Source organism: Aquarana catesbeiana, linkage group LG12, assembly GCF_042186555.1.
Source record: "Aquarana catesbeiana isolate 2022-GZ linkage group LG12, ASM4218655v1, whole genome shotgun sequence".
NCBI classification, from domain to species: Eukaryota; Metazoa; Chordata; class Amphibia; order Anura; family Ranidae; genus Aquarana; species Aquarana catesbeiana.
The window spans coordinates 61,572,597-61,594,665 of NC_133335.1; the positions used below are offsets into that span (position 1 = coordinate 61,572,597).

The 22,069-nt window shown below is 42.6% G+C and overlaps 1 protein-coding gene across 3 annotated transcripts in view; it reads left to right on the forward strand.

Annotated features, from left to right (window-relative positions):
* The window catches only part of HAP1 (huntingtin associated protein 1), a 90,529-nt gene that overhangs the window by 62,945 nt on the left and 5,515 nt on the right, over positions 1-22,069 (forward strand). For 2 of the 3 annotated variants that reach the window (XM_073607909.1, XM_073607912.1), the window contains exons 4-16: positions 9,431-9,507; positions 10,728-10,844; positions 10,946-11,043; positions 11,695-11,803; positions 12,290-12,368; positions 13,750-13,880; positions 13,997-14,071; positions 14,936-15,073; positions 15,192-15,256; positions 16,299-16,493; positions 16,606-16,901; positions 18,623-18,835; positions 19,531-19,633. In XM_073607909.1, the coding sequence (XP_073464010.1) occupies positions 9,431-9,507; positions 10,728-10,844; positions 10,946-11,043; positions 11,695-11,803; positions 12,290-12,368; positions 13,750-13,880; positions 13,997-14,071; positions 14,936-15,073; positions 15,192-15,256; positions 16,299-16,493; positions 16,606-16,901; positions 18,623-18,835; positions 19,531-19,633 (1,696 nt within the window). Of the gene's footprint in view, positions 1-4,345; positions 4,870-9,430; positions 9,508-10,727; positions 10,845-10,945; positions 11,044-11,694; positions 11,804-12,289; positions 12,369-13,749; positions 13,881-13,996; positions 14,072-14,935; positions 15,074-15,191; positions 15,257-16,298; positions 16,494-16,605; positions 16,902-18,622; positions 18,836-19,530; positions 19,634-22,069 lie in introns of those variants that run through there. The other variant, XM_073607911.1, reaches the window with a different exon arrangement.

A 22,069-nucleotide genomic window follows, 5' to 3' on the forward strand; every position in this document is an offset into this window, starting at 1 on the left:
TCAGTGTTCATCTGCAGCCTTGTCCATCATTGCAGAATGAACAGTGTCCATTTTCAGCCTTGCCCATTGTCATATGCAGCCTTGCTCAGTGCTTCCTTGCGCAGTGCAGCCTTGCGCAGTGCAGCCTTGCGCAGTGCAGCCTTGCCCAGTGCATCCTTGCCCAGTGCAGCCTTGCCCAGTGCAGCCTTGCCCAGTGCAGCCTTGCGCAGTGCAGCCTTGCCCAGTGCAGCCTTGCGCAGTGCAGCCTTGCCCAGTGCAGCCTTGCGCAGTGCAGCCTTGCCCAGTGCAGCCTTGCCCAGTGCAGCCTTGCGCAGTGCAGCCTTGCCCAGTGCAGCCTTGCCCAGTGCAGCCTTGCCCAGTGCAGCCTTGCCCAGTGCAGCCTTGCCCAGTGCAGCCTTACTCAGTGCAGTCTTGCCCAGTGCAGCCTTGCCCAGTGTCGTGTGCTGTTTGCAACATTTAATTGTTTAAATTTGCCGGCGAGATAGCCTGTGTTCTCGGGTTGTCATGCCGCCCCGCTTCCCTGCTGTTTCAGAGAGGATGAGAGGAGCGAGCGCTGCCGAAAAAGACCGAACTGAGTGTACTGTGTACTCGGCTCCGCTCGCAGCCCCGCCATTGGACCTGTGTTATGTCCATCATAGGAGCTGGGCAGGACTGCGAGCCGAGTACACAGTACATTCGGCTCGGTCTTTTTCGGCAGCACTCGCTCCTCTCATCCTCTCTGAAACAGCAGGGAGGTGGGGCGGCGTGACTGCGAGCGGAGCCGAGCACTCGCTCGGTCTTTTTCGGCGGCGCTCGGTCTTTTTCGGCGGCGCTCTTTTTTGTCTCAGACAGTGGGGATCGGCGTATAACACGCACCCACGATTTTCCCGATTTTAAGGGGAAAAAAGTGCGTGTTATACGCCGTTAAATACGGTATCTGAATGTGATCTGGTATCAGTTTCTTATACTCATTGTACATCAAAGCTGGAGGGTGAGATGAAGAAGCTGTACAAGGAGCCAATCGGTTCATGTGCTAACAAGAAGAATACTGATAGTATACTTACCAGTGGGGGGGAACTACTTTTTTAATATCTTTATAAATGATATAGGGTCTGGGATTAAAAGTAACATTTCTGTCTTTCCAGATGACACCAAGCTATGCAGTGGAATAACGTCCTTACAGGATGTCTGCAATTTACAAGCCAACCTCAATGCACTGTTTTAACTGGGCTACTAAGTGGCAAATGAGGTTTAATGTTGATAAATGTAAAGTTATGCACTTGGGGGCTAAGAATGTGCATGCATCATCACTAGGGAGAGTACAACTGGTTGAGAAGGATCTGGGGTTTTGGTAGATCATAAGCTCAATAATAGCATGCAATGCCAAGCTGCGGATTCCAAAGCGAACAAAGTCCTTTCTTGTATTAAGAGAGGTATGGACTCCAGAGAGAGAGATATCATTTTGCCCCTGTACAAATCATTAGTAAGACCTCATATGGAATATGCAGTTCAGTTTTGGACACCAGTTCTCAAAAAGGATATCGGGGAACGGGAGAAAGTGCAGAGAAGGGCAACCAAACTGATAAGAGGCATGGAGGAGCTCAGCTATGAGGATAGATTAGGGGGACTGAATTTATTCTCTCTTGAGAAGAAGAGTTAAGGGGGGACATGATTAACATGTAAAAATACATAAGAGGTCCATATAGTGAACTTGGTGTTGAGTTATTCTCTTTAAGGTCATCACAGAGGACAAGGGGGCACTCTTTACGTCTAGAGGAAAAAAGATTTCATCTCCAAATATGGAAAGGTTTCTTCACAGTGAGAGCTGTGAAAATGTGGAGTAGACTCCCTCCGGAGGTGGTTCTGGCCGACTCAGTAGATTGCTTTAAAAAAGGCCTGGATTCTTTCCTAAATGCTCATAATATAACTGGGTACTGACATGTATAGGTAAAGTTGATCCAGGGAAAATCCGATTGCCTCTCGGGGATCAGGAAGGAATTTTTTCCCCTGCTTTAGCAAGCTGGGGCATGCTTTGGTGGGGTTTTTCACCTTCCTCTCAATCAACTGTGGGTGAAGGATTGTGTACAGTATATGGGATTGTATTTTTTTTTTTGGTTGAACTAGATGGACTTGTCTTTTTTTTTTTTTTTTTTTTTTTTTTTTATACCTGACTAACTATGTAACTATCTAACTATGATTGGAGGAGAAAGCAGAGTGACAGAGAGATGATCTCATTTCTGAGCTGCTCATCTTTTTACTGTCCAGTCACAGGCTGAGATGGGTCCAGGATGACTTGGGTTTAGAAGAAATGGGTTGAATGATGGTGCCAATCAGACTAGTGGCAGGAAAAAGTACTGCAGGGATTAAAGGTGAATATTGTAGCAAAAGCTAGTTTTGTTCTTTTATCTTTTTAATTAGCTATTCATTTTTATCTTATTTGTTGCTCACAAAGACAAAATGCAAAGCTGTAAAAAATGGCATTGTTTCCAGTGGCACCTGTTCTAGTGAGAACTTTGATGTGTGTTGTAAAAAACTGTGCTTTTAAACGACAGTCACCAAGTCATCGAATGTACCCAGAATTTTTGTCTGAATGTTCATATGAATATTTGTTGGATTTCCCACTAGAGTATGGCCAGCTTTAGGCAAAGTTTAGCATGCAAGTGTCTGAAAAGCTTTCCACAGTGGATTGCTTTTCAGAGATGTCTGGCAGACAATGAGGGGACAGTATATTATCTCTTCGCCAACTGTTTTAACCCTGTAAGTGCCACACCATCTCTTTGCAACAATGTAATTGTGGTGTGACCCCATTCAATGGGTCGTGTTTGGCAACAGTACTGCTCACTGAATGCAACAGGTGGGATCACTTTTGACATGTGTACAACCTCATCTGGCTTAGTTTTGCAGCTTAACCAGTTGCTGACCTTCCTATAGTAGCTTTACTACTACAGGGCAGCCGCTCTGTGCAAAATCGCGTGTCTATATATAGATATATAGATATATATATAGATATATATCTATATATATATCTATCTATCTATATACATGATTCTGCACTTCCTGGTAGGGGTAGGGGGTGCGTGCCGCTTCTGCTATGATTAGTCACATCAGAAGTCGATCAGCAGGTGCCGGCCAATGGGTGACCCTTTGTCATCCACTAATTGGCGAGGAGACTCACTGGACGGAGCTCTGCATATGTAAACAATACAGAGCTCTGTCCATTGAATACAGAGCTCTGTCCATTGAGCAGGGATGTGGTGGATTTTGTTTCCCTGCAAAGCAGGAAATAAAATCCAGCACATCCCGTGGTGAAAGCAGCACACTGTGTGTACAAAAACACTGCTTAGGCACACATTAAACCCTTTGAGCGCCCTGGATGTTTAACCCCTTCCCTGCCAGTGTCATTAGTACAGTGACAGTGCAGGTTTTTAACACTGATCGCTGTATTTGTGTCACTGGTTCCCACAAAGTGTCAGATTGTCCACCTCTAGAGTCAAATACACTAACTTTTGCGCAAACCAAACAATATACGCTTATTGGGATTCTTTCTTACTAAAAATATGTAGCAGAATACTTATTGGCCTAAATTGGTGAAGAAATTTGATTTTTTCCAAATTTTTTTATTGGATATGTTTTATAGCATAAAGTAAAAAATATTGTTTTGGGTTTTTTTTTCAAAATTGTCAGTCTTTTTTGTTTATAGAGCAAAAAATAAACACAGAGGTGATCAAATACCACCAAAAAAAAGCTCTATTTGTGGGGAAAAAATTACATAAATTTATATTTAAGTTTCTATTATTTAAATAACGCAATGCCGTATTGCATAAAATGGCCTGGTCATGATGGGGGGTAAATCTTCTGGAGATTAAGTGGTTAAGAGGGGAGGTTTAAAAAATAAAATGGCTTAAGCCCTATTTTTTACAACCACAATTGTAGATGAGCTGTAACATTTTGCACACCTTTTATTTTGATACACCGGGAAGGTATTTAGCTGATGGAAAGTTGTTGCATTGGATGCATTTCTATACATTTTGATAGATTTTTCAGCACATCCACATTAGAAAATCTACAAAACAAGGGATCCTTGTGTCAGCCTTCATCCAAATAAACAATAAATCCAATCTTGTGTGCAGACACCTCCTACGTGGGCTGTAAGGTTTCCAGTCATTCTAGTATGTGACACCGACCTGTGTGTACGTGTGACGGTGTGCTTTGTTTTTAAGTTCCAATGTTTTATGACTCTGATAAGAGCAGGTGCAGTGATGGATTGTCACAGCTTGGGACATACCACTTCCTTTTGAAAGGGGGGAAGGAAGGGATGATATATTTTGTTTTGCAAACTCGGTGCAGAGGACCACCCATACCAGTCAGAGCAGAAAAGGGGGGGTATGTATTTCCGGTTACCATCTGAAAAGGGACTTGCATTTTAATGCAGAGAGGACTGTGTTTTGTTTTGCTGCTTATCCCCTCCCTCGTGTTACTGGAGTAAGCCCTACCCAGCCAGGTGTATACACAGAGCCACAAGACTATAAAGCAGAGTAAGAGGGAGCTTCAGCTAGTAGATAATCAGGACAGTGTACTTTACATGGTGTCCCTCAGTGCCTCCTCACTGCCATCCTCTATCTGTCCTCTGATGCCTGCACACTGGGCTCATCAGGATATGGTCAGGCTACGTTCTGGGTGCTGCCTGTTCAGACACTCTCCCAGCATCATTCTCTTAGAGGTCCATGTTCCCCATTGATTGATTTAGGGGCGAAGAAACAATCACTGCTCAACTTCCAGCAGCCATGGAGTTCTGGGCAAACTCTTGCAACCTGGCCAATGAAAATGAATGCAACGGGAACCACATTTTTGAAATTGACACTGACTTCATGGCAGATGACCTGGAAGAAGGTAAAGATTGATTTGTTGTTTGTGTAGCATGTAACTGGGCAGTGGTGATATGGCAGTAGAATGATCATATAATCTACATTTTCAGCTAGCTCTAACAGTAGTAATGTGTCACATACAACAGTCTTGTATAGTGTGATGAACAGTCAAAACAAGTCTTTCCTGACACTGAGAGCCAGAAACGCCCATTGTAAATATTAGCCAGCAATATGTACACCTTTCCATCACGGCTATCCCACAACAACAGGGCAAGCCATGCACGTACCTATTCATCTGTTACATTTAGCGATTGTTTGTGAATCCTTTTTTTTCTTTTTCTTTTTTTTTGGAAATTGCTTTAATTGAGAATAGTATAAAATTCAACTTTTTTTTTCTATTTGCACCAAAGGATAGTTTGAAACAGTCAAATCTGTTATTAGTTGCTTATCGATATGTTTATACAGCCATGAATAGCAATTAGTGATGTACTAGAGTTTAGGTCTGGTCATATAGTATTTCATTTGGGATAGAGGTATAACTGAAACAAGCATTGCTAGCATAATAAGGCTGCCTTTCTCTTGTTACCCCAGAAGAACCCTTGCAACAATTTTCAGGTCTAGGGGAACCCCTGATAAACAGTGAAAAAAATGACCCTTACATTGGTGGTCAGTAGGAAGATTACTACTTAAATTGGTCATCAGTAGGAACAGTGTGTTTTACATTGGTGGTCAGTGGGAAAACTGACATTGGTGGTCAGTGGGAAAACTAACCCTTACATTGGTGGTCAGTGGGAAAACTAACCCTTACATTGGTGGTCAGTGGGAAAACTAACCCTTACATTGGTGGTCAGTGGGAAAACTAACCCTTACATTGGTGGTGAGTGAGAAAACTAACCCTTACATTGGTGTTGAGTGGGAAAAATGATCCTTACATTGGTCAGTGGGAAAACTAACCCTTACATTGGAAGTCCGTGGAAAGAATTTCCCTTACATTGGTGGTCAGTGGAAAGAATGTGCCTTACAATGGTGCTCAGTGGGGGAAAATTACCCTTACATTGGAGGTTAGTGGAAAGAATGCCCTTAACATTGGTGGTTAGTGGGAAAAATGTCCCTTACATCGGTGGTCGGTGGAAAGTTTTTTTTTCCCTGACATTGGTGGTCAGTGGGAAAAATGACCCTTACATTGGTGGTCAGTGGGAAGTATCCTTCTTACATTGGTGGTCAGTGGGAAGTATCCTTCTTACATTGGTGGTCAGTGGGAAGTATCCTTCTTGCATTGGTGGTCAGTGGGAAGTATCCTCCTTACATTGGTGGCCAGTGGGAAGAATGCTCCTTACATTGGTGGCCAGTGGGAAGAATGTTCCTTACATTGGTGGTCAGTGGGAAGAATTCCCCTTACATTGGTGGCCAGTGGGAAGAATGCTCCTTGCATTGGTGACCACTAGGGAGTATCCTCCTTACATTGGTGGCCAGTGCGAAGAATCCTTGCATTGGTGGCCGGTGGGAAGAATCCTCCTTGCATTGGTGGCCAGTGGGAAGAATCCTCCTTGCATTGGTGGCCAGTGGGAAGAATCCTCCTTGCATTGGTGGCCAGTGGGAAGAATCCTCCTTACATTGATGGCCAGTGGTAAGAATCCTCCTTGCATTGGTGGTCAGTGGAAAGAATGCTCCTTACATTGGTGGTCAGTGGAAAGAATACAACTCTTACAGACAGCTAAAAAGATCGCTGGTGATGCTACTGGCTCTGCCAAGTGACGTTGGCCCTGAAACTATGTAGACACTATCAAATAAGAGGTCAATCAGCCACAGCTCAAGGACCCCTAGCAACCTTTGGAAGGACCCTGGGGTTCCACGGAATCTTGGGGAATGGCTGCTTTAGGATATGCAGAGCACATAGTCACATAGATTTCCAGCATGCTGGGAAATATCCATTTGTCACTGATGCGTCTTGGTATGTTTATCAGATTAGGAGGAAGAGTTTGGTCAATTGCTTTAGGACTTACTGTCTGTCTTGTCAGCTTTATATGAAACTGTTGCATTCAACCAATTTGTGTCCTTTGCTTGGATACAATATGCAAAAATAGTGTCCCTCTGTCCCAGCTTAGAAAGTTGAAAGATGTGGTTTAGGTTGTTGTTGAAGGTGGATATCTGGGGTGTCATGAGATGCAACAGCTGTTCATCTCTTCCCATGCTGGCTGGTGGTCTGTGTACTCAGCTGATAGCAGTATCTCTGGGACTTTCTCTATTGGTGATCTGGGATGATCAGTGTGCCCAGTTCTAAGTGAATTATTGCAAGATACAGTAATATCCTAAATATATATTGTATGTTATCACATGATACCATAATAATAATATGGCACCATAATAATAATCTCATGTATATGTTATCACCTATGATTATGTGTTTGTATACATAGAGGTTATGTAAATGTGTGTTGAGCTTTCCACATTGACAAGCCACCACTCCTAGGAACCTATTGCCCAAAAAGAAAACCACAGATAAATACAATGGTGTGCATGTAGCTTAATCTGCAACCCATACCAATCTGACCAGGGTTACAGGCTTCAAAGTCCTTCAACGACATGTAAATATGGGACAACTGCCAATCTGTGTATAACATAGCGATTTCACTCACTAGCCTGCCCTGCAATATGTGGCATATAATCATTTCTTCGCTATATGCCTAAGTCACGTCCCACTCCCCAGACAAAGCAATTGTACACCTGAGTGGAAGATTACAGTTATCGCCTTCCTGATTGATGAGTGCTGCTGGTTGTAAACAGGCTTTCAGTGGCTCCAGGGGAGATCTGAGTTCAGAGAATTTTGCAAATTTGCACCTTAAGTTCCAAGTGGACATGTACAAGGGGTGTGCAAACGTGTGTGTAATATGTAATAATATATAAAACACATACACACAGGAATCATGGCAGGCAGAACATCCCAGTGATGGTCCTCCTAGTGAAACAGTAGTCCAATAGTCACCATTTTGTTTCCATAACACGAAAAATTTTTGTGCCAAAAACTTTTGAGTTAAAACTTTGGTATTCGGGCTAAATAGTTATAGACCTCATCTCTCAGCATGCGTAACCTTTCCACGGTCTGGACCCAGCAGTCAGCCCACTGTTTACGATCAGCAAAACCCAATTATTTTCAATTACTGTCTTCATCAACTGACACGGTTCATTCACCCTTTGTAGAGGATATGGTAGGGCCTGCATAAGGGAAAGACCAATCAGAGGGGTGAAGCTTTTCAATGTGATTGGAGGCACAAAGTTCTGATAAAATAATATATTTGAATATGGGCGAATGTCAGCTTTACACAATAATTTTTAAAAAATGTTTTTTTTAATGTTATTTTTTTCTACTGCTATAGTTATACAAATATTTGATTTTTCACATGTACAAAATAGCTTCAACAGTACTCTTTAGCTTCTGGTAGCCGCACTGAGCCCATATAAATTAGATCTACTCGCCCTTTACACAATTTAAAATTTTTTGGCTTTTTTATCATTTGTTGTTATTTTTAAACTTTAGAATAATTAAGAATAATAAGTAATAAGAATAATAAGGATTCCAAATTTGTATAGCTCTTTAAAGTCTATAATTTAGCAGAATATGGACAATAAAAGAATTGCATATTATTAATATGTAAAAGCGCTTTAAAACAAGCCATCCCTGACTTCTCTAGCTGCTTTAATGTGAACTTATTCCCTTTCAATGATCCTCAAAGATCACAACAAAGACTTTTTAAAGATGGGTTTGAGTTGGTTTCTAACAGCTTGGGCTCCACATAGGCCCAGACTGGCCATATGGCCTGTGTAATGCAGGGGTCCCCAACCCCCGGGCTGCAGACCGGTACCATTCCGTGGCCTGTTGATGACCGGGCTGCACCGCGGGAGGTAAGCCACTAACACAGACCACGATCGCCACTTACCTCCTGCTATGCGGCCATGCCTGTGTCTCCTCTCCCGCCCTACCAACAATGTCATCCTATAAGCAGAGCAGGGGATCTGCACAGAGAGCAGGGGTCTTTTCATATACACAGGTGGGTAATCATCCGCTTGTTAATATTATCCAGATCTGAAGCTTCTCCTGCCCTGTTGATAGGATCACATCGTCGGTGGGCTGGGAGACCCTGGAGAGGACACACTAGCTGAATCCTTCCGAAGGTAGGACTGTGCAGTGGAGGCAGAGAGTAAAAGGGGGCACTGTGATTAGAGAGAAAAGGGGGGGGGGATGTGTGTGTGTGACTGCAATGGGCACTGTGATTGCTAGGGGCAATGTGATACAAAGAGGACCGACTCTGTGAAAATCCCGTCACCAACCGCCCCTGTGAACTGTGGTAACTGTGCTAGGTGCATTGATGAGCTGCAGTGCCGTTAATTGCCATTAATTAATGGTACACCAATGCACATCCAAAAGACGTTCTACGAAAAATGCAGACTGCACCTACTTTTTCATTAGGTTGCAAGGTTTCATAGGCTGCCTATCACAATTTTGCTTTATTGCTCGAAAATGCATGTTCTGCAACGCACTGCATTGTGGTGGGAGTGTTCCCTAACAACTGTGTTTTTGTGTCTTACAGTCCTGTGTTCCGAGCGAGTTGGCAGAATCACCAAGACCTATCGGGATATAGATGCTGTGACCAGTCTGCTAGAGGAGGTATGTAAACACTATTAGTTACATCAGTGTCCTGTTACCCAATGTTAACATTTTTAAATGAATTTAAGATCTATACCAAGGCAAAATAACACTAAACACATATTCAGTTCATATTTTCAATACGTGCACATTCTCACATGTTTTTTATCTTTTTCAAAAATGTTGCAAATACAAAAAAGAAATTACCCAGTGATCTGCCAAAAATCCAGTGTACACCTAACTTCCTGTGTTGACAACACCAGCACTGTACTTTTGCTGCACTGAAATCTGCCTGCTGGACTACAAAACTCTGCCTGTCCCTCTCCCCTCTCTGTTCCCCCTCACATGCATATATTGATTTCTTCCCCAGCAACCAGCAAAACACTGGTGCTGCCTTTTCTGCCAAGAGCCGCCCCCCCCCCCCCCCCCCACACCACACTACACTACACCACACTGTGCTGGAGGGAAAGGGCTATTGGCATATATAGTTCTGGGGACATGCCTACATTCATAGAGAGATACCAGCAGCTGCTCCTGAAAGAGTTTTAGAAGCCCAGTGATGATGTCACAGGGAGTAGTAAAAAAGTTGTTTCTTGCTACAGGAACAAAGGTAAAAGACAAAGATAATGCTGGGCCATGGTCTAGAGGGGCAGAGGGAGATTTGGGGCTAAATTTGGATAAGGTCTGAATATACAATTCAAAGCTCTACTGTTGCTTTGTTAATTCAAGTAAAAGCAACGGGTTTATTTAACACACCCATCCTGCAAATTATAGAGCCAGAAGAGTTTAGTAATCATTTGAGCAAAACAGGTGCTACTATGGCAATAATACCTTTTTGGCGCATGCCTTAAACTGATGTAGCTTAGGAAAAAGATCTTGATTCTAGGGGGTGCGGCAGGCCTTTTACCGACCCTTCTGTTTCATGCCTTTTGGGGTGTAGACTGCCGCCAGTCCTCAATTAACCACAAGCCAAATGTAAGCTGAAACCACCACTCATCATTGGCACCAAAGAGGAACACACAGAGCCAGAGATCGCTACGCAGGATAACTTTTATTTATTAGAAACCGTACATACCAAACTAAGAGCAGGTATCGCTGAAACTAATAAAATGTGAAATCAAATATCATTGCTGTTTGCACCGATGCTGTGTGTGTATGTTTGTATGCATGTGTATGTACAAGTGTCATTTTTTCTTCACTGGGACTTGTGTACTTATGTTGCATATTATTGCCATCCTCAGAAAGAAAGAGACCTTGAGCTAGCTGCTCGTATTGGCCAGTCCCTTTTAAAGCAGAATCGAGAACTGACGGCACGGAACGAGTATCTGGAGGAACAGCTGGAGGCTGCTAAAGAGGAGGTAATTATGAGACATATGCTGGGGTTTAAAGGTAGTATTAAAAACTTGTTTAACATTCAGAGTGTGTAACTTTTTATTTTTTTACTTTATTGGATTCTTAGGTTTATCAGCTTCGACATGAAGTCTCCATGCGGGAAGACCTTCTCCATCTGTACACCAGCAACTTGGACAGCGAGTCCACATCTGCCATTGCAACGCCGTTAGTATTTTCTGTACAGGATTTTAACACATCCTTAGTATTGTAGTCTAGAATGTTAGATCATTCACACATGGACCTGACTTCCTGATTATTTAGGGCATGAGAATTAAGTGCAGACTCAGAAACCCAGTACAAAGATCCCACCAATAAAGTCCCTGAGAGATATATAATAAACTTTCAGGTGGGTTTATTTTCCGGCATCTATCAAAAACTGAAATATTGATTTTGAGGGAACTGACTCTTTAACCATTGCCATAATATACATGGGTGAATCTTGTACCTGTTTGTGCCCACTCCGCCAATGAGAGACTGTAATATGACAACATTTCTTGTATAGACCCAGAAGGCTTCACCAAAGGTGAATCTATTCAGCTTCACTGTCTTTGAGGTCTCCAATCTGGAACTGGTATGAGGCCCTTTCTAAGTGGTTTTGGCCAATTTATATAGTTAAATCCAAGATTATGTGCTGCCCTCTTAGGCAGGTGGTAGCATAAGAAGACACTAGGCAAGATTAACTAAACACAATATAAGAAGAACGCTTGGTTTTCTTTTGATTTGTCTAAAATGTCCTGTTAGGCAGGCATAGGTTGTGTTGCATCTAGTGAGGGAAGTATAGTAAAATGACTATGTATTTTTATTTTTTCCTGGTAGGCTACCTAGAAATCACTCCTCGTTCTGTCTTGAGCAAGATGTCCATCTAGATGCCCTCCAACAGAAGCTCAAAATCCTGGAGGAAGACAACCAGAAGATGCGTAATGAGGTAAGCTCAGTTTAAGCACCAGAAATACGTATAGTCTAAGCCAGTGGACTCCAAACTGCGGCCCTTTAATAGCCTTTATGCAGCCCTTGGGGCACTCTTCCTCCCAATGATATGAAGCATTATTCCTCCCACTGACACCGACAGTGGGGCATATACTGTATCCTGCCACTGACACTAATGATGGGGCATTATTCCTCCCACTAATATCAATGATGGGGCACTACACCTTTCATTGACACCAACAGTGGGGTATTATTCCTTTCACTGATACTAATGATGGGGTACTATACCTCCTACTGACCACCAACCCCAAGGCCATGTTTATTCTCACTGATGCTGGGCCCTAGACATTTTCTACCCCTACCGGCCACAATCCGCCCCCCCTGGAAGTCTGAAGAACAGTAAACTGGCCCTTTGTTTGAAAAGTTTGGAGACCCCTGGTCTAAGCTGTAGTCCACTTACAGTTGTCTACCTTTTTATCGACAGGCCAGCCACATCCTTGATAGAACTAATGACTATGAAGACCAGGAGAGTTCACTAATGCTGGACTGCGTAGAACAGTTCTGTGAGTTAATATCCAAATTCTTTGATCTTCTGAGACAATTATAGGAATTTGTTTCCAACCTGATTCAAAATGAAACTTGAGCCACAACTTTCTTTTTTTTTAGTTGTAACTACAATGGAGAAAAGTTAAAACCTCTGTTAGGTTTTTATTGCTGCCGGTAAACGAAGGAGTGATTTTTCCCATTTTTTTTTTCTTGCTAAAGACAAAAAATGAACAGGATGTAAGAGGAAATCTTTTTAGAAAGCAATAAAACAACAAGGGTCTGACCCTTCACTATGCCATGCAGAACTGAAAACAAAAGGTTTGGCTGGAATACTTTAGAGCGAACCTGTGCATGACACACTGGAAATAACGCACCTACAGGGATTTCAGTTTTAACTGATATGGCAAGCTGAAGAGAATGGCCACACTGAGCTATTTTTTGTTTTTACATTTACTACATGTTTGAGTCCTATAGCCCTGTGGATCCCATAAAAAAACAGTTGGGGGAATTTATCAAAACTGCAGTAGACAGTCTGGAGCAGCTTTGTCAAACAACAACAAAGAAAAATTCCCAGCTCAACTTTCCAGCCAGCCTGCAACAAATCAAATTGTCCTGCCCAGCAGTTTATGTTAAAAACAGGGGTTTTGTTTGCACACATTTGCAAATACATGTGTAAGCTGCAGAGGCCGTGACAGGGCTAAATTGGGCTAACTTTATGGTTTCGTTTTTTTCCAAACAAATTGTGTTTGAAAGACCACTGTGCAAATACTGTATGATATAAAATAAACTGCAAAAGAATTCCTCTAATGGGACTTTATAGGGGCAGTAACTCCTTAATGATCAAACAATGTTGAAAAAATAAGCAGCAGCTTTTTAACTTTTCAAATAAAAAATGAATATTTTTTCAACATTGTTTGGTCATTAAGGAGTTGCTGCCCCTATAAAGTCCCATTAGAGGAATTCTTTTGCAGTTGGTTTGATTAGGAATCCGGGCAGCAACTCCTATCCTATAAATATTCAGCACAATTCACAGAAATTATGATATAAAATATTGCAGTGACTGCCATGTTATTCTCTAGGGTCTTTGCTAAAAAAAATGATATATAATGTTGGGGGGGTCGAAGTAATTTTCTAGCAAAAAATACTGATTTTAACTTGTAAACAAGTGTCAGAAAAAGGGTTGGTCCTGAAGTGGTTAAGCTTTGAAAATGAAATATAGAAGCTGATTGGTTGCCATGCAGAGCTGCTTCAGCTTTGATAAATTCCCCTCTGTGTTTATTTTTTTATTTATTGTTAACTGAATGGGTTATTTTTCTGAAATTATATTGGCTGTATGGCTTGTGGTGAAATTAGCCCAACCTGTCTTTTTATAAATATGTATTGTGGTATTTCTTTTAGCGGAGGTTAGTAAGCAGGTGGCACTGCTGGCAGAGGAATTGGCACGCAGGGGAGAAGATGCAGCCCGGCAGCAAGAAGAGATCAGCCAGCTTCTTGCCCAGATTGTTCACCTGCAGCAGAAGTGTCGCACCGTGAGTGTTTATTTCTAATGTAGAAAAAACATTGCCTTAACTGTACAGATTTTTAAGACCGAAAAGTCACAGACTATTGTAATTTCTGCTCTTAAAGTATATCACTTTTTTCTTAGAACTCCGCAGAGAATGAAGAACTTCACCAACACCTAGCTGCTGTAAAGGAAAGGGAATGCTTTCTGAAAACTGAGGTAGGATGAAAACCTGGCACATGTGGATCACTTTAAGAGGCTTACAATTTCGGCAGTGGATTAAATCCTATTCCTGAAACTCCCCATTTCTGATATGCATTAGCTGAGACCCTAATCTAAATCCCCAGTGCCTTTGGTAATTATTGCCCACCACTTGGGCTTCAGAAGTTAGTTGGAGAGGGAGCATTTGTTTTTAAGGGGCTGTAATAGCAGCGATCACTAGCCGTTCATATAGCAAGCCCCAGTCTCTGAATGTCTCCTGCAGCATGCCCAAAGTCTCTGACCATCTATTCTAGTATAACTGCAGCCCAAATGGCTTTCTGTAGAATTACCTCTTCTAAATCTTATACAGGGCTCTTTGGACATGTTAGTGGCAACAGTTGAGACCACTGTATCTAGTTTGTTGACCAACACTGGTCTAAATAAAGTCACTCTTCAGTAGTCAATGGTTTATGCCCACATTTTGGTTCAATGTCCTTTATGCAGTAAAGAACGTTAAATGTGAAGTAGGAGTAGAATGATGTGACCAATCTATACTACCCTAGGCATTGTAACTGTAGAGCCATGAATGCTATAGACGAGTGAATGTCTCACTAGTGTACCAGGTAGTGAAATATCTGCCCGTCTTCCATCATATTGCCTTGTTAGAAAAACTTTTACAATTGCAATTATTTTTAAACCTTAAAAATGCTTATTATTGTACCTGTCCTAAACCATACATAGCCCAATAATAATTTTAAGAAGTGTTTAGTTGCTTTGCCGTAAAATTACTGGATCATGTATCATAAGGAATTTTGTTTGAGTGGGGCTCTTGTGAATAATTATCAAACTTGGTGGTCAACTTAATTTTGTGGACCTCTTTAGCTTCAAGACCTCCTGGAAAAGCACAGGGAAAGTGAGGAGATGCTGCATGAGGCACAGGAGGAGCTGAAGAACCAAAGGAACCGAAGCCTCCCCAACAGCAGTATCAGCAGATACAGCACACTGAACATTTTCCCTTTGGTAAGTAGCAGAGATTGAGCAAGATCCACTCAGTGGGGTTATGGACCATTGATGCATCATGTTCCTGTGGAGTTGTGTCTATAGCATTGTAGCCTCATTGTGTCTTTTCTATCCACAGGATTCCTTAGCAGCAGAGATTGAAGGAACAATGAGAAAAGGGATTGATGCATCTTCAGAATTAAAGTAAGTTACAGAATACTAATCGACACCTTTTCAGTTGCTCGCTTCCAGAATCTGGATAGATGCAGCCGAAGCCCCATCTCTAATTAACCAAAATATGTCCATATTTGGGCATACACATGTCACCTTTAAAGTGGTTGTTAAGCCATTTAATGCACTTTATATCCTTTATATCATCCTGACTGCTTAATACTCCTATGTGCCCCTGTGTGTTTCATAAAAATAAGCTGTTTTTTACCAGTTTTCAGAGCGGAGATCACGTGACCCGCCGACTCTCTCCTCTCCCCGTCTGACAGCTAGAGCGGAGGATTCCCTGCTAACATCAGTCGGGAGGGGAGGAGGAGAGAGGCAGCGGGTCACGTGATTGCTGATCGTTGCTCTGAAAACTGGTAAAGAACAACTTTTTTTTATAAAACACACACATAGGGGCACATAGGAGTATCAAAGTCAGGATGGTACAATGTTTAATGGAAACTTCAGCAGCAGGGAGGGAGGGAGGGGGCGGGCACTGACACAGGAGCAGACAGGCAGGAAGGGGAGGGTGGAGAGTGCACAGAGAAGGACAGGAGAGCTGCAGATGACAGAGGCACGTAATCTGGTCAGTTTACAAAGGGGAGGGTATAGCCAGGCAGGATCAGCCAGGTATTTCAGGTGATACAGGGGCCCCAATGACACAGCACAAAACACTGTGCTGTATAACATGCTTTAAGGGAACAGGATCAATATTTTCTTTTATTTTTAGATTAAAAATGCTTTAAGTCCTCCCCCTTATACAGCCACGCATTTTGGATTGTCCTACTAAAACAAGTTTCCTCTGGGATTGTGCTGTCTGTAGGTAGATAGCTGCATCAACCTTATCCATCTTATAAAAGGTCAGGCTAGAGCTGGTAAAAAAAGGAATAGCGGAAATTAAAGTAGAGGTATAGCAGTTAGATCCCGCTCTAGATTTATTAGGGTAGGTTAAAAAGGTAGGGTAGGTTTTTTTGGTTATGACAATATTTTTTTGAAAGTCTGATACATTATGTATTTGCTGCACCTCACACAGGAGCTACAAGCGAGTTTTTGAAACAGTGAAAGCTGCCAACCTAGTGGTAAGGTCCCGTGGTCCTTCTCAGCGGCCATCTGCTGCTCCAAGCCGTGTGGGCACTCCTCCAATGAGCTTCTGTGAATCAGAGAATTCCAGCATGGTGCAACTGGAGGAGGAGACTCTGCTTCCAGGAGAAGGGAATGAATCTTCTGTGTAAGTTTCAGGTCCAAAACATTCATGCAGTGTTTTGCAGCCCAACTGGAACATTGTATAATACCATGTAATTGTTTTCATCTTTGCTGAAATGTTTATTTGCCACATGCAGTGCTGGAGAGAAGAAGTTGGGAACACCCGGTACACCTGGAGGACAAGACCTGGCCGCTGCACTTCAGAGACTTAGCGCTCAACAAGAATCCGACTCTTCAGATCTGTTTATGGAGAGGGAACACAAGTTGCAACGAGTTGGAGAGGTCTCAAGTGGATGCCTTACACCCAATGATAGCATCCTTTCCACTGGTACCAATTATTCTGGCATTTCTGAGGCTAGTGGCAGCTCTAGTCTATCCATGGGATCAAGATGCTACCTACCTGAGAAGCTTCAAATTGTCAAACCACTGGAAGGTTAGTACATGGCTTGGTCCCTATAGAACAGAAAGATGCTTGCTTTTTATTCGTTTTTTTATAAGCAAAACTTTTTTTTTTACATTTTGGATAGAACAAGGGAGGGTTATAACTCCTCTCAGATTTTTTTTCCACCATCTGTGTCCCATTTTTTTCCTTCACTTCCTGTCCCATAGCCAAACAGGAAGTAAAAGGAAATCTCTGCAAATTAAGGGAATTCATTGGGGACCCCCGGGTCACCAGGACTAGTGTCCCTGGAAGACTTCCCTCTATTACTTTTCTGGGGACACCCCAAAATTTGGGATTTTCTTTCACTTTCAATGATAATGATAAACAAGACAAATAGCGAGGGTGAATCTCCTTAATGGGGACACAGATAGCAATAAAAACCTGACAAGCGTTCTAATTCCTCTCTACTCCATCCAAAACTAAAAACAAAAGTTTTGCCTTTAATTATACTTTAACTTTAAAAGAAAAAAAACTAAATCTTGTTTTTTTATTTTTTCCATATGCTATAGTGATATCAAAATACTGTTGCTTATTCGTAATCCACACCATGATTTTACTAGTTACCGTATTTATCGGCGTATAACACGCACCAGCGTATAACACGCACCTCAATTTAGGAGGGAATTTTAAGGAAAAAAAAACTTTTAGGAGGGAAGTTGAAGGGAAAAAAACTTACATTTAAATGCCCATCATTGCAGCCTTCTCAGTGCAGCCATGTCAGTGCAGCCATGTCAGTGCAGCCATGTCAGTGCAGCCATGTCAGTGCAGCCATGTCAGTGCAGCCATGTCAGTGCAGCCATGTCAGTGCAGCCTTGTCAGTGCAGCCATGTCAGTGCAGCCTTGTCAGTGCAGCCTTGTCAGTGCAGCCTTGTCAGTGCAGCCTTGTCAGTGCAGCCTGCCCCAGTCCAGCCTGCCCCAGTCCAGCCTTGCCCCAGTGCAACCTTGCAGCTCGCTGAGCTTCAAAATCGCCGACCGGGATTTGAAAATGGCGCCGAAATACACAGAGCCGGTCCTCGGCTCTTCTCGGCGGCTCTCGTTCACTTTCGGCTCCACTCGGGATGGGCGTGACGGTGAGCGGAGCTATCCGAACCTAGCCGAGTACACTCGGCTAGGTTCGGGCGGCGCTCGAGTGAAGCCGAAAGTGGCCGAGAAGAGCCGAGGACCGGCACTGTGTATTGCGGCGCCATTTGCAAATTGCGGTCGGCGATTTTTTAGATCTGACAGTGGGGGATCGCAGGGGATCGGCGTATAACACGCACCTGCGATTTCCCCCTGATTTTAAGGGGAAAAAAGTGCGTGTTATATGCCGATAAATACGGTATTTTTTAAATCCTGTTCATACATTTGACAGTCTGGCAAATGAAAATTGGTTATACTCCAATTTAATAAAAATATAATCCCCTGTAGCAGAACTTTGTCTTGCAAAGATTTTAGCAAACTATATTGCTTACTCCTACTTTCCTCATTTGCCTTACTATGGCATTATCATGTCCTATCCCACAACTACCTGCTAACTGTTAGGGTCTGCATTTGTTTTGGGCACTATCAGGCCTTTCTCAAGGCAGAATGTGCTGGAGGATATTTTTGTTTTCCTATGATGGTATGCTGGCACCATCCACTAATTCACTAATTGGGCAAGCTTGTAAGATGTGTGACAGATAAAATGTAGGCATGCCACTCTATCTTATGTAACCTTCTACCTCCTTTTCCAGGTTCAGCAACCCTCCTGCACTGGCAGCAGCTAGCAAAGCCAAATTTAGGTGGCATCCTGGATCCCAGGCCAGGTGTTCTCACCAAAGACTTTCAGGAGCTGGACATTGATGTAGAGGATGTCTACAACCTCAATGACTTTGAGGAGGATGAGCCAATTTCCTTCCAAGCTACGATGACCTCCACTCCTACCAAAAACAGGAATATGAATAGCAGTGAGTACCTGATTGGTTAAGTCCTCTTTGAAGTGATTGTAAAGCTTGACATTTTTTTTTAAAAAACAACATACATGTTATACTTACCTGTTCTGTGCAGTGGTTTTGCACAGAGCAGCCCGGATCATCCTTTTTCTGGGTCCCCTGCCGGCACTTCTGGCTCCCCCATAGGAAGTTGCTTCCCATGGGGGTACTCATGCGTGCTCAATCCCGGGGGGACTGTTTGTGTCTATGCAGACACACAGCCCGGCTCGGCCAGCCCCCCACTGTCTGCTCAGAGGATTTGATTGACAGCAGCAGGAGCCAATGGCTCCCGCTGATCTCAGCCAAGCCTGTGAGAACCAGGAGAGAGGAGAATAACTGCTGCAGACGTGCACAGTGCTGGACCGGGATTGGGTTCAGGCGAGTATTTTAGGGGAGGCTATTAAAACTATTAAAATTTTAGGGGAGGCTATTAAACTATTAAAAGTTTTTTTACCTTTTTTAGAACCACGCAAGCCCTTTTTTTTAAGTGACTTGTTTTTTTGGACAGATATTTAAAATCTGTTATTGTGGTTATTTCTATGCAATCTCCAGTCAACCTTTTCATCTGGTAGATGTCACAATCTGCTGTGTCTCCATTTGTTGTCTAACTTCTGTGGCACATGTCTGTCATATTCCATGTCTGTAATAAGTAGCTTCCTTGTGTGTTTCAGTGTTCAGTTCCAATAACAACCTCCCCCAGACACCATCTACGTTCACCATAACCACATGTCGCACCCCGCACTCTCTACAGGACATTACAATGGTCACTTCCAGGTAGGTTTCCTCCCTCATGTTATATTGTGTATTTATGTCTGCTTGTTTTAGCTTGGTGACACTGTTATGCATTCATTCCTTGTGTACATGTCTGTTTAATAGCTGACTTCTATAACAACTCACAAGTCGACTCCATCCACATCACCTTATTGATAGAGGGGTTGGGGGTGGGGTTAGCACTGTATCCTAGTCAAGCTTTTTTTGGTTTGCAAATATCACTCACTTTTTCTTTGCCCTGCTGTACCTTTGGATGCTGTGATCCTTCATTTGCTCTGCCCTCTGCTTTGCTGTGCTCTGTTGTGATCCCCCAGTGTTTTTAACTTTTCTGTCAAATAACTGATGAAGCCATTTGCAGGTCTCAGGTTCATCTAAACCTAGAAACAAAAATGTAATATATTGCAGCTTACCAGTCCTTAGATATGGTGGCTGCATTTTTTCAGGCTTTTTTTTACCTGGTGTCCCAACAAATATCACACTTCTTAGCCCAGGGTGGCTACAATCACCTTTTCAATTCCTCATATCTGTGTAGGGATCCATGGTTTTCCCACGAGGTCACACTTCTGTTTTGGATTACATATAGGACTTCTGTTATTCACCTTCTTTAATTGGGGAGGGGGCAGAAAGAAGGCTGATTGAGAAGCAGAGAAGATTGTTTTTTTGCGTTCAATTCACTTGAAGTGACGAGGACATTGCATTTCTGATAAGATCAATGGGTATTTTCTGTACTTTCTGCAATATGTAACTTTAAAAAAAATGAAAACTAATGCAGTCATCCCTTCTGAGGACTGATAACCTGCAGTACATTACATTTTGGGTTTAGTCTGTCAAGTTGGCAAGCTAGAGAAGGCATTCCCATTATCCTTCTAGATCTTCACTCTCATGGCTTTCCGATCTCCTGCAGAGATGAGCAAGTAAGAGGATTTCCAGGGATGTCTTTTTATGAAAATAACACCTTCCATCTATATACAGCTGACAGCTACTGCTGTGCATTTCTGGACTATAGATCTTTTAGCACCTGAAACTAGACCAGTTATAGTTCATTGTTAGCACAAAGGCACTCTTATTCTTCAAATATATTGCCTTTATTATTAAGAAACAGTATTAAAGTAATTAACTATCATTTATATTCAGATTTAGGTTATCATCACCAATATTATTTTTTTTTTCCTTTAATGTGCAATGCAAATATGATCAATCCACCTGCTGTCAGTTTTGGGTGGAGTCGGTCACCTTTCCTATTTCATAATACTATAGGAACCTGGCAGACAGCCCTGCTCTCGATGACTCTACCTCCCTCCCTCTGTAGCTGTCACTTCTATTCCTGCTGTTCGACTCTAGCTAAAAAAAAAAAAAATCAATTGGCCCTGCTGGCATTTTTGCAAATACCGTATTTATCGGCGTGTAACACGCACATTCATTTTAAGAGGGAAGTTTTAGGAAAAAAACCTTACATTTTAAATAAGGAACTTTGAAACTAAATAAGGGTCAGTGCCCATCTGCAGCCTCACCATTGCCATCAATGCAGCCTGATCAATGCCCATCTGCAGCCTCACAAGTACCATCAGTGCAGCCTCATCAGTCTACATCAATGCAGCAGCCTCACCATTGCCATCAATGCAGCAGCCTCACCATTGCCATCAATGCAGCCTGATCGATGCCCACCTGCAGCCTAGAGGGGACAGGGAAGGGGGTGGGACGAGCGCCGACAGATTACATACAGTGAGAATCTCCTATGATAGGCAGAAAAGTGGTCCAATGGCAGCCCAGGAGACGGGACTTCCTATTACAGAGGCCGCCAAGTAAACAGGAGATTCTCACTGTATGTAATCTGACGGCTCTCATCCCGCCCCCTCCCTGTCTCCTCCGAGACAGCTAAAATTGAAGTATTGGCGTATAAAACGCACACGCTATTTGCACCCGATTTTCATGGTGAAAAAGTGAGTGTTATTATGCCAATAAATACAGTAATTACTTCTGCTTATGTTTTTTTTTTTTTACCATCATTTGTCCAGGTTTATGGCCATATTAGTACGACTTCTGATATGGTATTTGATTAATTTTGCTATTTATTACAGTAGATTGAAAGGCTAAACTATAAACCAACTGTACATGAGCTCCTCTGTGTAATGTAGAAGGCCAACAACAAAGCTGAATTGCAGTCGGGACTTCAACCGCTGGGGTCCACTGCTGTAGTCAGTCAGCAGGCAAGAGCTTTCCACCAGTCGCACAGAGCTGGAGCTTTGCGATTATGTGACCACATAGAAAAACGGTAAACAAAAACACAGTTTTGTTAAAGTTTATTAGGAAATATATGCCAGGCAACATTTAAAGTTGGCTTATAGTTTAGCCTTGCCTTCTACCTTAAAACTAGATTGAGAAGCTGAGGAGCTCCTACCAACTCTTACCAGTCTACTGCCTCTCCATGTTACACCCACT